This window comes from Mustelus asterias, chromosome 3 (assembly GCF_964213995.1).
Source record: "Mustelus asterias chromosome 3, sMusAst1.hap1.1, whole genome shotgun sequence".
Lineage (NCBI taxonomy): Eukaryota > Metazoa > Chordata > Chondrichthyes > Carcharhiniformes > Triakidae > Mustelus > Mustelus asterias.
Window position 1 is genome coordinate 52,457,199 of NC_135803.1, and position 19,356 is coordinate 52,476,554.

At 38.7% G+C, this 19,356-nt stretch overlaps 1 protein-coding gene across 4 annotated transcripts in view; it reads right to left on the reverse strand.

Annotated features, from left to right (window-relative positions):
* The window catches only part of LOC144483837 (paired box protein Pax-3-like), an 87,547-nt gene that overhangs the window by 50,575 nt on the left and 17,616 nt on the right, over positions 1-19,356 (reverse strand). The window contains exon 5 of one of the 4 annotated variants that reach the window (XM_078202424.1): positions 8,573-8,588. The exons of 2 other annotated variants lie outside the window; for them this stretch is intronic. In XM_078202424.1, coding sequence (XP_078058550.1) covers positions 8,573-8,588 — 16 coding nt within the window. Of the gene's footprint in view, positions 1-8,572; positions 8,589-14,924; positions 14,934-19,356 lie in introns of all 4 variants that reach the window. One more of the 4 variants, XM_078202418.1, reaches the window with a different exon arrangement.

The following is a 19,356-nucleotide window of genomic DNA, read 5'->3' on the forward strand; positions in this document are numbered from 1 at the left end:
TGGCTGGGGTGGATGTCGGGAACCAACCTCTGTCAACAGCCTTAATTGGACTTTCGTTCCCATTAATTATCTACCTACCACTTGCCTACAGGTAGCCTCGCCATTTCCCACCCCAGCTAATCTCCAAGAAAATAGCCCAGGGACAGGATGATGCTGGCAAGCTGAAATGCCAACCAGCAGCGCAAATCTGCGTGCCCAATCAGGGGCTAAAAATACTACCCAGGTTCCCTTTGAGGCAAGTCTCAATATGGAAACATGAAAAAATCTAGCCCTTCAGTTTCAAGTTAGTAAATCTGGAATAAGGATTCCTAAACTCTATTTGATTATTGATGCAGGGTGAACATAAGTGGAAATGATTCTTGCTTTCTTTAGGAAAATAATTATCAGTTGTTTAGATTGACAGGCATTTCTTTGAATCATGACGAATTTTCACTAGTTTATAACTGGAATCACTGGCAGTCTTCAAAATTCTAAATAATTATAGAATGATTACACACTTTTAGCCATGTGCCTATGCCAGCTTTTTAGCAAGGCTATCCAATTAATCCCACATCCATGCTTTTTCCCTGTATCCCATAACTTTTTCTTTTCTACTGAGTATTTATCAATCTGTTTTGAATGTTACTATTAAAGCTCTCTACACCACCGTTCGGGCAATGCATTCCAGATTACAGCAACTCACTGTGTAAAAATTATTTCCTTATGCCGCCTCTGGTTCCTTTGCCAATCTCTTTAAATCTTTGTCCTCCGCTTCTGAGTCTTCTGTCATGCGGAAACAGCTTCACCTTATTTATTGTCTCAAAACCATTCATGATTTTAAACACTTCCGTTAAATTTCCCCCTTAGGCTTCCCTGCTCTCAAGAAAACAATCCCAGCTTCTCCAATCTCTCCGCATAACTGATATCTCTCATGCCTGGTACTGTCCTAGTAAGTCTCTTCTATTCCCTTTCCAAGGCTTTGACATCCTTCCTGCCCAAAATTAACATAATGACCCCAGCTCACACTTTCACTGCAGTACGTAACTGTGATGATTTTCAAATTGTTGCTCAATATAGTTTAATTAATTGACACGTACAAATGTTATAAAATTCCAGTATACTGTGCCAGATCACGGAGGGGGGGTGTAATTTAAACTATAAATATAAATACTAGACAAAAATAACTATCTTTCTGGACATTGAAGAGAGTGCAACCAAATGGATACCTAGCTTGAAAACATCTAAGCTGTGAGACGACACTAAAAATCCTGGGATTGTTGAACATGGAGTCAAGAAGACTTGGGAAGATGTTCAAGTGTTCAGAATTCTGTATGGGGTTAAATAATAGGGTAATTGTCAACACTTATGGGGGCACAAAACTTGTCAGCAGCAGGTAGTCCATCTATTATACACCGGTCTGCTTTTCCTTTCTAATAAAGTCAAAGGAAACCAGGCGGGATTATAATGGTGGTAGAGGCTGCTGCTTTGGAAGGTGCTGTTGAAGGACTCTTGCTGACTTTTTATTTATTTATTAGTGTCACAAGTAGGCTTACATTAACACTGCAATGAAGTTACTGTGAAACTCCCCTCATCGCCACATTCCTGCACCTGTTCAGGTACACCGAGGGAGAATTTAGCATGGCCAATGCACCTAACCAGCACGTCTTTTGGACTTTGGGAGGAAACCGGAGCACCCAGAGGAAACCCACGGACACATGGGGAGAACATGCAGATTCTGCACAGACAGTGATCCAAGCCAGAAATTGAACCCGGGTCCCTGGCACTGTGAGGTCAACCATTGTGCCACCCTTGTTGCTGCAACAATTAGATTCTGGTATTTGCATGGCACTTGTTTGGTGTGATAGTTACTAGCCATTTATCAACTGAAGCCTGAATGATGTCCAGATCTTGCTGCATACAGAAACTGACTACTCCAATGTCTGAGGTGTCATGAACGATACTGAACATTGTGCAATTATCCACAAACATCCCCAATTCTGATCTTAGGATAGAGGGAAGGCTATCGATGAAGCAGCTGAAGATGATTTGGCCTTGGACACTACCCTGAGGGAATCCTAGGACTGTGATGACACCTCCAACAACAACAACTATCTGCCTTTATGCTCGAAATGATTCCAACCAGTGAAGAGTTTTCCACACAATTGTCATTGACAAATTTTGCTCGAGCTCTTTGATGCCATACTCGATCAAATGCTGCCTTGATGTCCAGGGCAGTCACTCTGACTTCACCTTGAGTTCAGTTCTTTTGTCCATTTTTGAATCAAGGCTGTAATGAGGTCAGGAGCTGAGCGACACTGGCAGAACCCAAACTGAGCATCAGCGAACAGGTTATTGTAGTAAGTGTCATTTGAAATTGCTGTCAATGACACCTACCATCATGTTACTGATGATCGAGGGTAAACTGATCGGGCAGTAATTAGCCGCATGGGATTTGACCTGCTTTTTGTGGACAAGAAATAGTGGGAAAATGTCCACATTGCTGGGTAGATGCTAGTGTTGTGGCTGTACTGGAACAGTTGACTCATGGTACAGCTAATAATCTTGAACACAGTCTTCAGTATATGGCTTGAATGTTTTCAGGGCCTATAACCTTTGCAGTATACAGTGCCTTCAGTCATTTCTTGATATCACGTGGAGTGAATCAAATTGGCTGAAAACCAGCATCTGTGACCTCAAGAGGATTCCCAGAATTCTCCTGCACATCACTCCTCAGAACAACTCACTTCACAATTCCATTCATTCCCCTCTCTCCAGGTACCTCTCATTCCCATCAACAGCCAATATTCCACTCACCCTCCTCCTATCCCCCTCTCACATCCAAGTCTCACAGTCACCCTCAGCAAATATTGTTCTTCCCTCCTATCTACACAAGTCATTTCTAACACTCAATTCTCCTATTTCTCTCCTTACAGAGGAAGAGAGCACAGAACTAGGAAATCTTGTTCCAGGAGGCTGCAGATGTCAGCAACAACCTACAGTGAAAACCTGAGCCTCCTATGGCACTGATGCTCATGTATGTCAGGACAGCTGATCCCCCTGTGCTGGGGGTCTTGCCTCCTTTGAGCTAAATCTGTGTCCACTCCCTTCTTCCTGTGGCAGGTGAGAAGGAGGTTGACATGACTGTTGCTGGTGTTCTTCTTGTTCCTCACCAGAGGTGGAAGGTAGAACTGCGGAAGTTGTTCCTATTCCATGACGAGGGCTGGCAACAGAGAAGTGCAGCTGAAGGCGGTGAAATACAAGATGGGTAAATTGACTTCTGAGAATCACCTGTCGAGCACTGAAGTCACTCACTGAGCAGGACTGCTATGAGCAGCAGCCACACATCTGGCCATGGATGGAACTTTTCAGCTTGTTTAATAAAAGGCTTACCAGCCTGTCAATTTCACTGAAGTAGCGGTCCCCACATGCATTCACTTCAGTAACCCTGCCAAATTGTTGACAGTTCTAGAAACAGGTATACTGGCTGTTAAAGCCAGAATCCATAATTAAAATAGTACTATTTGTCTATTGAATAATTAAACATATTACCCAAAAGCTGCAAGGGGATTCCATGCTCACTTGCAAGGTGAAAACTGGAAGAGAGCAGGATGATGTTGGGATCCCAAGTTAAGGTCACTTTTAGGAGACTTAACTACTTGCATGCACCCAAACACTTGGAATACTGTGTGCAATTCTGGTCACCCTATTATAGAAAGGATATTATTAAACTAGAAAGAGTGCAGAAAAGATTTACTAGGATGCTACCGGGACTTGATGGATTGAGTTATAAGGAGAGGCTGGATAGACTGGGACTTTTTTCTCTGGAGCGTAGGAGGCTGAGGGGTGACCTTATAGAGGTCTATAAAATAATGAGGGGCACAGATCAGCTAGATAGTCAATATCTTTTCCCAAAGGAGGGGAGTCTAAAACTAGAGGGCATAGGTTTAAGGTGAGAGGGGAGAGATACACAAGTGTCCAGAGGGGCAATTTTTTCACACAGAGGGTGGTGAGTGTCTGGAACAAGCTGCCAGAGGTAGTAGTAGAGGTGGGTACAATTTTGTCTTTTAAAAAGCATTTAGATAGTTACATGGGTACAATGGGTATAGAGGGATATGGGCCAAATGCGGGCAATTGGGATTAGCTTAGGGGTTTTAAAAAAAAAGGGCGGCATGGACAAGTTGGGCCAAAGGGCCTGTTTCCATGCTGTAAACCTCTATGACTCTATGACTCTAAACCTGTCTCCCCATGTCTGTTACAATTCTCACTAGTCCAAAAGACATGCTGGTTAGGTGTATTGGCCATGTTAAATTCTCCCTCAGTGTACCTGAACAGGTGCCGGAGTGTGCCGACTAGGGGATTTTCACAGTAACTTCATTGCAGTGTTAATGTAAGTCTACTTGTGACACTAATAAATAAACTTAAACTTATGTCTTTCTGCTGCTGTATGTGTTAGTTTGCATTGCTATGGTTGCAGGGCAGCACGGTGGCACATTGGTTAGCACTGCTGCCTCGCAGCGCCAGGGGCTCAGGTTCAATTCTGGCCTCGGGTCACTGTCTGAGTGGAATTTGCACATTCTCTCCGTGTCTGCGTGAGTTTCCTCCAGGTGCTCTGGTTTCCTCCCACAGTCCAAAGATGTGCAGGTTAGGTGGATTGGCCATGCTAAATTGACCCTAGTGTCAAGGGGATTAGCAGGGTGAATATGTGGGGTTACGGGAATAGGGCCTAGGTGGGATTATGGTCGGTGCAGACTCGATGGGCCAAATGGCCTCCTTGTGTATTGTGGGGATTCTATGATTCTATGAACATGTAATACCTTCTGATAACATAATAGTAAAAGGGTCCTTCAAATCACTGTTAAATTCTTGATTTATGATATTTAAGATGCCATTCTCTGATTTGAAAGGCTATTGATAGTGATGTGGGAATCCTGCATACATGTGTATTTGTATGTGTACATTTTTGCGAAATCAATAAAAAGGTAAAGCAATACTGTCTGGTTTTTTTTCTTTTAAAATGCAGCTACAAAAGTTTTTTATTAATGTCCTGTACTTTCCACCTATTTTGTTGAGATGATAGTTACTGATTTCAAGATCTGGCAAATTGCCAATGCATAGTCATTCAGCAGCAATACTCAAATGTATACATGTTGCACTGGCACTCAGTTAAAATGTGATTATATTCACAGATATTAATGCAACTGTCAAGTTTAGTTCCTCTAGTGGAGGTGGTGGAGTAATAGTATTGTCACTAGACTAGGAATCCAAACACTGGGTTTTGAATCCCACCAAATGTGAATTCCGCCAAAGAAAATCAAGAATTGAAACTCCAGTGATGACATGAAAACACAACAATGGATCTTAAATGTCTCCTGAAATGGCTGAGCCAGCCACCCAGTTCAAGGGCAATCAGAGATTAGCAATAAATGCTGACCCAGCCAGCGATGCCCACATCCCATAAATGAATAAAAAAAGTTCTCAATGTTGTATCAACACTTTCAGAACAAAAATATTATAAATGTCAACAAAAATTGATACACCAAAATGGTACATTCAACAATTAGATTTTTGCATGATTACCACTGTATTTGCTTCAAAATACTTTCAAACTAAAACAAATTCGAAGCAGTTTAGATGTCTCGTTTTCACCGCCATGGTTATTGCATCAAGCATTTACTATAGCGTGCATGTATTATTTTGTTCCTGGCCCTTGGTAACTCCTAAAAAGAGCCAGCATTCAATCTGATGAAATACAAATTCAACACACTTAACTGATGAGTATGCAAGTTACATTAATCCTGGAATTACTTTACTGGATTTATTCTACTTGATTATCAGATTTCAGAAGTTTTGACCAGTGGCACTGGCCTTGTGATTTTTTTTTACAAAGTTACTGCAAAGTTATGGATTGCTACAGAATGCATCAGCAAACCTTAGAATGCTATCATGTACATCACTACATTATTCATTCTCAGGTGTACACAGTCCAGACCCAAACTGATTTGCAGTTATACAACACTCAGACAGTATCTGGCAACAACTGGCAAACTATAATCAGCACTTCTCCTGCTTAGAAACAAATCATTTGTATTTTAATTTTGGAAGAGGATTTTGACTAATTATATTTCTTCTTTGTTGCAGTACAACTATAATGTAACTCACAATTACTTCTCCTCAGCATATTCTTGCACAAGCATGCCATCGTCTACAAATTAGAAAGTGAACATATTTCTTCTGATCATAATTTTAGTAAATGGTGCAGCCAATTGTTAAAGTTCAATACTGCAGTCATTTCTACTTTGTTTAAGAAAATAAGTCAAACCTATTTGAACATCAATTGGAAAATTCCTATGAAATATATTCCTTTTTAAAGTCACTGAACATTATTAACAGAACATTATAAACATGAAGTATTAGAAGTAACTTCGTCAAATTTAGCCATCAAAAGAACACTAACAAGCTCATTTATGTATCCATGATATTACTCCATAGTAAGGCTTGCTGAAGCTCCTTTTTGTGGAGAGAACCCTGCTTCAGAGTAATGAAACTGGGAGAAAGTAGGAAAGACAGCAATTAGCAAAGGGATCAAGAACAGGGAAGCAATAACACTCCATGGGATTACAAATTCCTCACTATAGGAACAAATAAAAAAGGGAGGGGAACCATAAGTACCACCACTGGACAAACCGTGAAGTTTAATTAAACAAGGAATTATGGAATTAGAAGCAGTTCTTTCTACTCTGACCTTTACTGTGACTTCAGGAAATATTTGCCTTTGTTCGGACTGTGATATATGAACACTTCAGGCCAATATCACAGGGAACTAAACACAGCGTGGCATTCAGGTACATAGCACTTCATCGAGATTTCTTTCACTTCACACAAATTGGCTGATTATGGAAGTGCAGCAATTGATATGAACACAAATATGAGTTAGCAACTACATAAGCAGTGGGCTTTCAAATTATAATTTAAGGGTTGCCTCAAATTTTGAATATTTAACCCTTCACCTAGAAACCACACTATTCCTGAGCAAAGTTCAGAGAAGTCGAAGGGATCAATGGTTCTCAGTGAAAGAAAAGGACACCAATCTTGATCAAACTATCATTTTTGTGTGTTTAGTTTACTTTAGTTTATATACTAGTCACAAGTAGGTTTACATTGACACTGCAATGAAGTTATTCTGAAAGTCCCCTAGTCGCCACACTCCAGCACCTGTTCGGGTACACTGAGGGAGGATTTAGTATGGCCAATGCACCTAACCAGCACGTCTTTTGGGGGGAAAACTGAAACACCCAGAAGAAACCCACACAGACACGAGGAGAATGTGCAGACTCCGCACAGTCACCCAAGCTGGGAATCGAACCTGCGTCCCTGGTGCTGTGAGGTAGCAGTGCTAACCACTGCGCATTCTTCCTCCACCTCACACTGTTTCTTCCACAATCATTATTGGGGCTGATGATACTTGCAGTAAATGAATCTTGACAACAGAAAAAAATTTTTAAAATACAATGAATTCTATTTGTTGCATCCTTTCAATTATTAAAGGCTGAATAAATAAAACAAGGGAAGCACCGTCTAATCATATTGCATTATCACCTGGCTACAGTATCCCACTATTAAATTGCCTCAATAAAATACATTAATCTACTAGTAGAATGAGCTATGATATTAAACAATTATCCCATGACAAAATCACTTGCCAAAATCTTTAGGTATTGATGATCATTACATAGTTCCCATTGAAATCAATGATGATACCAAATATCCTGGGTTTACACTTACAATCTACACACTTTGAGCAATATTGGTAGAGGTGAGCCTTTGATCTCCTGGTATTTGCATGATTTATGCTTCGCATGTGTTCTCAGCTGAAGAGGGCCAGAGAAGCTGTGGAACTTCAGCCCTGCAATCTGGAATCATGTGAACAGAATTTGGCATTTCACTATCAAAACTAGGTGCCCGCTTGCTCATTCGGAAGTAGAGCTCTTGGGCCACAAAATAATTCAATCCATTTATTTGTTCTGTGAATGCCTTTGAATTTCTGTACAAAATGACTGCTATTTCTAGACATATTTAATTCTGATCTAAAACTCATTCAAGCCCTTCTTTGTCGGTGCATGCTGGATTTAGTAGATATTACCATTCCTGTGCCTATAGGTCCTTTGATGAAAGTGAGGATTTCATCTTAATCAGAGACCTTTTTAGCTAACTTAAATTACTAATGTTATCTTCTGAATAAATGGTACAAATAAAAAAAACCTCCAAATTTGAATATTCTTGAAAACTGAATACAGCAGCTGGTAACTCAGATAATTTTCAGCTGGTGATCAAGATCAGCATAGTGAAAGAATTTCAAATTCAGAATTCTATGACTCAAGTTATGCCAATAAAGATTTGTTTATGTAGTTCATTGACACAGATGATGAAAGGATTGGCTGCACCATGTTTTAAAGTTTAAAGTTTATTTATTAGTGTCACAAGTAGGCTTATATTACCACTGCAATGAAGTTACTATGAAAATCCCCTAGTCGCCACACTCCAGTACCTGTTCAGGTACACTGAGTGAGAATTTAGCATGGCCAATGCACCTAACCAGCAAGTCTTTCGGACTGTGGGGGGAAACTGGAGGAAATTCACACAGACACGGGGAGAACGTGCAGATTCTGCACAGACAGTGACCCAAGCCGAGAATCGAACCCGGGTCTCAGTATCTTCACTATTATGCTCCACCATCACATTGCCTTTCCAGGAAATTTCAGTATAAATTCTCAACGGGATGTTAGATACACAAACAACAAAATTTGCCACGCATAATACGAGTATGCCATTCCAGGAAATTCTGAACCATTGCAGTTAAAATGTTTCAACCACACTCATTTGTGTTTGAAGCTACAGAAAGGTTAACCACATGGAGTAAGCCTTTGGCTTTGTGGTAGCAATCTGCTTCTGAGTCAGAAGGTGAAAGGTTCAAAACCCATTTCAGGCTGGAGGCAGAGTTCTGGGTTAACGTCCAGTGCCATCCAATGGGTGCCGGTAGTTCCCCTTTACCACCGTATGGAATCCCAACCACTACCTGCTGATGTAAAGATGAGTTATGGCCGAGCATTCACACTGTGGCTTGTCAGACTGTTTATCAATCAGCCTGCAAATCCTTCCATTACTCCACACTATTGTCCAAGGGAAGCAAGTTAAGATTTTTTAAAAGCGACATCTTCTGTACTTCCACAGCTGCTACAGCTTTCAGTTACTTGTGCCTTTCTTAAAATAACAAAACAAACTTCAGACAAGATACTCAGTGCCTCCTAATGAAATATGATTTAATCTTACTCGTGGATCTGATTCTTCCCCTTTGATAGGCAAGACTAACCCAGTCAGGCGCATTGTGGGGACTAAAATTTATATTTTGTGGCTTTCCATTGGGCTGTCTGCTTTATCACAATCATTGTGCTTTGTGAATATTTTTGTCCAGTTTTTGTTACTTGTGAATGATTATCAAATATAAATTTAAAACCTAGACGGCTTTGCTCACTAACAATAAATTTAATTTAATAAATATATTTTTTTAAATCCAACAAACACAAGGTAGTACAATATTTGCAGCTGAAAATCCTGCAAATAAATTGCAGCGCACCACCAGCCACCTGTTCTCTAAACTAAACCAAACTTCTCATTCTAAAGAACCAGAACTATCATTTTTACTTGCTTGAAAACTAGGCATGCTTTAGTAACTCTGATACCCCATCACTGGATCAGAGTTAATGACAAATGACACTTTCCTCTTTGTGGTTCTCAGGATTTTTTGTTGACATATTTGGCTCCTTTTGTTGGGGCCTAAGAAGTGGCCTATGGCAGAAGCCTATTCTGCCAATTTCCACGCTCCATCTGTGGTATACATCAACAGGCCCTTCCTCACAGTCAGCATTCTGACACCTGCCTGGCACAAAGAGACACTTAAGAGGAATGGAGTAGAGCAGTTGAGGGCTGGAGAAGGAAACTCGGCAGGGGTTAATCCAGCTCTCTGTTTTAGGAGCCTGTAGCACCTGGAGGTACTCCTGTCATACAATGTTTCTATACATTAAGCAACTTATTGTATTAAACCTGATCGGCAGTAAATGTTAGTTTAATATGTTACTGGAAACAACATGTATGCACTGCAAAAGGTCTTTTTAAGAAGTTGAAATAATCTTTTAACTTGTAACATAGCAAAGGTTTAATTTTTTTATTGTCTATTATTTGGTCCGCTGTTATTTTGCGAGGGGGAAGAGCAGCAGCTTGATATAATCTATTGGTGCGCTTTCAAGCTTTTTTAGGCGAGTTTCTCTTCCATGAAGATGCATTTAATTCCTGCCATCCCCCCAACCAACTTTCCCCTCCTCCATTTTCCTGACTCTCAGCTCCACAGCAAGGGGTCATTGATAACAAAATAAGCCCCTGACAGCTCTGTGCTAACCAAAATGGTACAAATAAACTCTGACATGCAACAACTCCCACAGTGGTTTTGCTGTGGGTGGAGAATACAGATTAAATATGAATATAGTAAACAGCAGGAGACAAGTTCAGAAGGTCTAAAGTCAGCCAGGAGCTCCCCTCAAGCTTTTTGCCTTATTACTGCATACAGGTTGATGGTTAACTGAGAACAAACATTTTTTAAACCAATTTCAATGATTAAATCCAAGTGCATGTTACTAAAGAGTGCCTTCATCTTTAACCTATGTCTGTGAAAGACCTTTTTGGTGCTGTCTGTTTCATGCTGACTGCTATTTGGAAGTGTACATGATTAAAAGCACCCACATATTTTATTTCAAGAGAATTCACTTCCAATCAGATAATTTTAACAAATTACTTTACAGCCCAGTTGCATTTCTTTGGGAAACTCAAAATATTGCAGAATTGTATGTGATGTTACTGCGGCTATATTTTGACGGACATGCAGTTTCTTTTTAAAAGTCCATCCAATTGGGCATATGTAAAAAGATATCAGCCAAAAAACTACCTAGGTTTACCATCTTCAGCTGTCTTTTTGACATTCTGTTCAAATGTAAATACATTCCTATCTATTGAATTAAGGTGCTCAAGATGTAAGGGTTTTTCAGAAAAAGATTCAGGAGGAATAGAAAATCACCATTTCAAAGTTTGTATTACATCAAACGAAAAAATTTCAAATTACATCTTCATTTATCGATGTGTAACACCCCAAAAAGCAAACTTTTAAAATCATTTTAACCAAATATAGTAACCCTAGCAAACATAGTTAAACAAGTATGCTTAGAATATGGCACTTGTATCTTTGTGAAGAAAATCCAACCCGATCAATACAATTAGAAACAGTTGCTTGCATTGTGAGGTGTAGTGCTGGCAAAGGAAACATTGAAGATAAAGGCAGCAGTCATTTTCGTTTATATAACTATCAAGCGAAGGGCCTTTACAGACCATATGTGCTCCAAGCAGTGTTCCTATCATAGGCCGGCCACAAAGTCTTTTGGGAGCTGTTAATGAACTGGGTAATTGAGCTGTCGACATGTGTTACCAAAACAAAACAAAAGGGAAAAAAGACAAATGAACAATTTATTTGCAGATCAGACCAGTTTAGCTTCTCAGCAAATGGGACAAAGTGATTGACTGAGTACATATAACAGTACATTGAAGTAAAGCAGATGTACTCATGGCAATGATGGGATGACAGCTTCTGGCCCATCTGTGCCTATCGTTCTGCTGGTATGACTACGTGATCTACTAAAGAGATTCATTTTACACCTGCCTAAATTGTCTGTAAAATAGATAAATCATTAGCAAAATTACTTTATATAGACCACAATAAAGACCATCAACGATTAACTGAAGATCTATCGGTTCCACTGTCCAATACATGCAAAATAATTAAAATCGGACTTCTTAGGATCATTGCACTTTATGTCATGCATCCAGTTCCTAATCATATGTTAGTTTAGAGTTAAACTCATTAAGATTAATTCAAGTGTAAACAAACATCAGTGGGGGGGAATAGCATTTTGGCCAGGGATAAAATTTGTCAATTCTTCACGCCTTCATCACTGAAAGAAACTCATCCTCCAATATATGGAGAATGGCTATTTAAAAGGAAGGTGTATCAGAGAAGTGTATATACCAAACTCTAAATTTAAGGTACTAAACATTTTTTTTAACAGAGCTGTCTTATCATAAACCATTTTGTTCAAATACCTGCTTTTAAATTTAAACTATTTCTGTAGGAAGTTGAAAAAGTGTGTTGGGTTTCAGAATTTGTAAATTTAAGTAAGTTCATCGCTACAGTGGACAGAGAGGATTTGATTGTTGACCCTTTATCCTTAACCAAGTTACTCCTCTCCATTAGGAACCAGCTTACTTTTGAAACTATTGAGCCACTGTTACCAAAATGTTTTAAATTAAAACAGTAGTATAAAGCTTATTCAACTGCATCTAATTGTTACCTTTTATGGTCCACTTTTAAAAAAGTGAATCAATTGGTAAGCACAATTCCTAATGGATACGATCACAACAATAATCATAGTCACATGTGGAGTTGGGACACATGTTTCACTAGTGTGAAACCAGGAACAAATTTCCAATTGGCATCACCCCAGGAAAGTTTGTTTTTGTCATGCCAGAAAACAGAACAATTAGAAAAAGCCATGTTGAAAAGCATAAAATGGGCACTTTTATGGCCACTAGGGGCCATATGAATGTTGAATTTTAATTACTTAAAACATGCAAAACTGATCCCTCTAATGACACCATAGAATTCTGTTTCATTATGACACTGATTCCAACCTTTTCCCCTTGTTCTTTGATTTTGTATTCTGATGTGAATTAATGAACCGTGAAAACATTTACTTTTTAAACGTAGGAACACTGAATATTTCTCTTGCTGTGGAAACTGCAAATCTACCATGAAAGTTCTGTATGCTGGCCTGGGGTGCTAACATCAAAAACAGCTTCCCCACAGTTTGTACGCTCTAACTATGGAAGTAATTGCGTTGTTATCCACACTCTTCACACAAAGAATCTGCTTATTACAGTGTTATAACTGTTGATTGTAATTACAGAAATCTCATAGAGTACATTTCAAGGATTAAATTCTGGCAGGCCCTGATTTACACTGTCAGTTTAAAGTAAATGATCAGCTAATTAAAACTCAAACAGGGAAACACTAGTAGACATTGACCTTATGATAAACTTTGACCTGGCAGTATGTTACAAATGTGCCTTCCTAAGTTGTGCTGAAAGATTTCCTGCCTTCAATTTGGATGAGCAAGTTGCCTCCATTTCACCCTGGAATTAAAATTGATTTTTTACATTTTAATGCTGTTTCTTATCATATGTAAGAATTTAATAATTCTTTGCTCATAATTCTTTGTGAGAGCATCAGAAGATTAAGAGCTATCTAAATTAACGAGTTTCATTATATTTTGTGTTAAGGTGGAACAATTTAAAACTTAGCAATATTACTCTTAGGGCACTGCATAAGTACCTTTAAAAAATGTTAATGTGACTAAGTAATTTCTTTTTTCTACTCCCTATTCCTTCTTTGCTTTTGTTTACTTTACTTGAAAGGAAGAATAAACAAGGGAAAACATTTGACCCTTTAACCCAATTTCTTCACCTTTGACTTCTAAACATTTCAGACTCCAAATTCTCACTTTCAGACCGAGGTTTTAGTTGGTAGGTTTTTAAACGCTTTTAAGCATCTGTAGACATATAAGTGTCGCAGAACCTGCTTCCAAGTTATTCTCAAAGGTGAACAGCCTGAAGTAACCATGTCACATGACCACAAGAGGGCAATGGTCAAGAACCTTCTTTCACTCACTCAGTCAGTGCTTCTTTTCTCGTATACGTCCAACAGGTCAACAATCGCTGACTATAGACAAAGAGCTCCTTCAGACATTTAGCTTCAGAGTTTATGTTAAAGCACTCATGCAACCCTACATAGTTCATTTAATATCCATATTTCAGTAATGGGGTAAAAGGACAGGTCACAACTGTTGGGATTCTTTGTGCAACAAATACATGTGGAAATTAACATGCACATCAAACACCAGGCAAGGACCTGACATCTGGCTAGAGTTGTCCTGTTGTAACACTGCAGCTTTCATTCAATAATTGTCAATTTCTGTATAACAGAAAATTATATAATAGATATGCGCGGAATCCTCTTGCCAGAAGTAAGTATTTTTCCTGGATGCCAAGTGCAATAATGAAATTCTTTGGCGAGCACGTGTTGTAAAAATACAAATCACACGCTGGAGATGTTAATGGAATGCAATAGAAAAACCGGAGCTTTACACCAGCAAATATCATTATTCACGAGACATAACAACTCTTGGCTACCTCCTTGAAATATTCTCAGATGCATTTATCTGCTTTAACCACAATAACACCATCTGGGTTTTACAGTCAATGGTTCTGGATATAAATAAGAGAAAAAATATTATAAGTATCTTCTAATCCAGTTACTGTGCAGGTGAGATCAGCTTAGTTTGTTAATATTGTACTTAAAGGCCAGCTCTTAGTACTGATAAATTTTATTCTAGTCACTGTATTTCTATTCATCACCCATCCAATCTTACTGGGGTGAATTGACTGTATCGTTCTAAATCTAATACAAACTGGCCCAAATCAGATCAATTTGAATCTTTCAGTGTTAATCCAGTTAAAACAATTCAATCTCCAGATGCCACTTCTACCCACTCAGTTGGTGCTACATTGATAGTTTATAGCTAAGAAATCCAAATCTAGTCTTTGCTTTCAGAGATCTAAGTACTTCAGATCCTGGCACAAACAGAAAAGTTCATGTAGTTGAACAGTTCATACGTGTATATTTGTTTAGGGCATTCGGAAAACTGTCTCTGTACTGATCACTTCAGTGGTACTAATGTTCCTCTTAGCCTTCCATGGAGCATGATCACAAGATTCAATTCATTACCTTGAACATGCGGTGGCTTATTACTGAAAAAGGTCCAAGTTAGCAAACCAAAATATTATAAACTAATTGTGCCTTAGATGGGTATGTATTGACTAGTTTTTGTTGATGGTACATCGTAGTTATTACATAAGGGCACGCACGCATGGGTCCGTGTGTGTAGTTCTATGCAAATAGATGTAATTTTACTTTATTGTATGGTTACCAGGGAAACCACAAAGGCTGGTAGGATCCTACAGCAGTTTCTCAGAGTATTTTACTCCCAAGAGATAATAGTGTGAAGGCAGCTTGAAGCTCATAAACCTGGCAGTGAGCTTTAATCCAGTCCTTTGCTAGTATTGAAACATTAGTAAGACTTAAATTACAGCTTTGTAGAAAACAGGATCTGCGTCACTCTCATAATTATAAACAACTGAGATTAAAACTCTCAAGATGTGATTTACTCTATCGTGTGAAAAAGTTACAAAGTTGAACACGCACTGCTTCACTTAAACATTCTGGGGGGGGGGAAAGAAATCAATGAATATGAGAAGAAAATGTTTATATATCGGCAGGAAGATGTTGATAGCTCACTGGATATTATCCTTGTAATTAATTAACAAACTCAGCAATCTGGAATGAGCACATTATCATCACAGATGCTGAGTTTACCAAGCTAATTGGATAAAACAGTGGGCTACAGTCTATTGCTTTCCAAGATTAGTGATTGACATGCCTCTGTCTGGCTTGTCTATTAACTGTGGTCATATTGTTGCTATTTGGAGTTTTGCTTGGCTAATACTTCTAACAAATAGAGTGCTTCTTTAGCCCTTTCTCCTTGACCTTCTCTTGTCCATTTTCTTTTAGTCAATTCAAACTGCCTTATGAAGGATTTGGTCACAGTAGAGTGAATCCCAATTCAGTGCATATAGTTAACTGAGTGCAGCCAAATTAGTGCTTATTCCGCTTAGAAACTCCCAATGTTTAATGCAATTTGAGCACAGTCAATGCAGTGCAATAAGTTATGAAATATAAATAAATCACTTTGCAACCTGGTCTGTAAACCTAGAAATAGGTGGAGATGTTTAAATAAATCTCTAGATGCAACTGGCTGCAAGCAACACTGCCAGTACTCAACGCCAATATAACGCAATTAACAAACACAGAATCAGCTGCGCTACATTAACCACAAGCTGAAACAAAACTCCCTGAACTGGATGTACCCCTTATGAAGGGCTACTGAATGAATATAGTCCATTGCAGCCTCAGGTTCATCCTATTCCCTGCCCTGAATACCTCACTTCAAAGACAAGCCGCATTCATTAATTGCCCTTTGAATTAATATCAAAGGGTCACAATGCGAGTGCCAAAAGAGAAAGAAGCTTTAATGAAGCATAGAGCTGCCATTCATTTGCAGATAAGCATGTTTTTATGCTTGGATGGTCACCATGCTGAAGGCCTCATGAAGGGGGAGGCAGAAAGAGTTGAAGAAGCTTTGCTCTAATGGTAATTTGTACTGTAAACAAACAAGAGAAAACCAACATAAATATACTACTACGAAATAGTGCTATTCAGTTCAAGTCACAATGGCACAACAACTTTCTGTCACTATGAGGTGCAGGAGAACAATAGACTTGCTTAAGTTAGGTGTTTCTTAGTTCTGTACTTTATTTAAATTAATATGTTATCTTAATAAATGCAATAATGCTGTACTACTTTCATTGGTCTTGGCATTTAAGTATAGTACAGAATTCTTACCATAAGCTAAATTAAACATTACTGTTTCTACCAAAAAAGTGGTAAAGGCTTCATTTTAAGTACAAGCTCCTTCTTACAACTTAAAATGCACTTGGCTTTAAAATTCATTTTCCTTATACCTGCTGCTGTTTCTTTTTTGTTTCCAATTCTGTCCACCCTTTTATAGTAATTTATTTTCCATAATATTAAACCTGCACACATTATAAAACGGTTGCACATCAGTTTGCAAGGTTACTTCTTTCACATAAGCGAACTTATTTTTCATTTTTCCTTTCAAAAACAAATAGTTTAACTTAGAAACATTGAATAGTAAGTAGCTTTAGTAAAGCACCTGTAGATTGGTGCAATCGGTTTCATAAAATCATATACAACTACTGCCTCTCATCCTGAGATCTAATAAATTAGTTATAAAGTTGCTATACTGTTTGTACTGATCTGCTCATTGATTTAACTTTTAAAAAGACAGTTGTTAAGTCTTGCTAAAAGTTTGACCAAGTTTTTTATATGTCAACTGTATATTGCACTGAAAAACGGCAATTGCTGAAATATTGATGGCAAGTTATTCACTTTATTTACACAAAGTCCTTCTCAGTTTCTTTGATAAAAGCAGTTAAATCTTTTTACTCTTTCATGTTTTGTCAGAACTTGATTTCTTTTGTCCTCTGGCTATTTGCCTAGCTGCGGACAATGATGCAAGAAGAATAGAAGCAGATTGTTGGAATGGTCTTCAGTGAAACTAATTATGACATGTTGACTGCACTCACCATGACATATTTCAGAGATCCAAGCTTATTCAATTACCCTTTCCAGATTTCCCTTTGAGAAATATTTTATCCTTTTGAGTGTTTGTATTTCTGAAGTGCATTTATGTTCAATCTGCAAGCACAATCCCCTGATCTGTGAGGGATCGTATTGTTACCGTTATTATACCCATTTCCAAATTAAGTAAACACCAATGGGATATTGAAGACATAATTTTGTTTGAAAGGCTTAGTGGTGAAGAAAAAGATTTTTCTTTCTCCTTGTATTTTTATAGCAACTGTGATATTTTGTAGTTCCCTCCTTAGGATGTGGCGCAAATCAAGGGGCATGATGCTACGGGCTGATTTTTTTTTCGAGAGCTCATTTCTTGTTGAAATAAAAAACATTACGCTTCACGTTACTAATCACAACAGGCATTGACAGTTAGGTGAACACTGGACTTGTAATGTCTGACGATCATGGTGTGGGTTTTGCAGATGCCAACTAACAGCAGCTGCTCAGCGAGAGTACATTAGAATAGGAGCAATGAAAGAAAGCAAAAACATCTCAGTTATATAAGTTCTGAAAGTATGAGTGCTTAAGAACTTGGGAAATTAATTGAGACACTTTTTATGATTTGCACATAAATCTTAATGTTGCTTGAAAATTCCATGTCATCTTGCAATGCTAAATAACTCTCTTGTTTATGCCTATATTTATTTTAATAGCACTCCTTCCTCCTTTAAGTCCCTATGCACTATGCATCATTAACTAATTTAGAAGATGGTGTTGATCTGTTCCCAGGTCTCTGCCAGTACTGTTCTTTTAATAGCTGGTAAGAAGTGCATAAAATTGCTTCAAGTTAACTCAGCCCCTGATTATCTTTATTGCACTGAAAGGCAGTGCCTCATATCCACTCATCGCCCCCTGCCCTCTCCCCCGCACCCGCCTCCCCCACAACCGATGTCCAAATGTAGTGGAAAGCTTACAGCATGAGGAATACCAGATTCCAACATTCACCCTACCACTCAGAGTTGCAGTTTGTTTGAGGACAACATTTAGAAATTGTTACAGCTTTGCTGCACAAATATACACCCTGCCAGTATAGGAAATATTGTGCTTGAGAAATTTGCAATTGAAAGCAACATATTTTTCCAGTTTATAAAATGAAATGCAGCAGCACTCTCATAGGATCCCTACAATGCAGAAGGAGGCCATTTGGCCCATTGAGTCTTCACCGACCACAATCCCAGCCAGGCCCTATCCCCATAACCCCACATATTTACCCTGCTAGTCCCTCTGACACTAAGGGAGAATTTAGTATGGCAAATGCAAGTAACCCGCACATCTTTGGACAATGGGAGGAAATGGGAACACATGGGGGAAACTCACACAGACATGGGGAGAAGGTGCAGACTCCACACAGTCCCCCAAGGCTGGAATTAAGTCCAGGTCCCTGATGCTATAAGGCAGCAGTGCTAACCACTGGGCCACAGTGCCACCCTAACATAAGGCAAATGATAGCAAGTGATACTTTTCCAGTGATAGATTATGTACACAATCAAATTAAATATATTTTCCTGTTATAACTCTCTAGTTTCTTTCACTTAAGATTGCACCTAATTAATAAGGACGGCCTTGAGATGTTTTTTGCAGAGGACAAAATTCTAAATTCGTTCTAATAAATTAAGGGATATCATGAGATGAGAGGAGCATAAAAGCATTCATTGATATGGGAGGTTGATCCAACCATGAACTGTACTCAAACCATGAACTGTACACCAGTGCCCAACCAATGAATTATTGGCCCCAGATTAGCTACAGTTGAGAAAAACTGATCAGCTGTCTCTGAGATTTCCCTACTTTCCCTCGCCCATCAAAGTCACAAATTAGTTCCTATGCAATTGTAATGAAGGAAACTATCCCTACTCTCCCTTCTGCAGCCTTTGACATCGCTGATCATT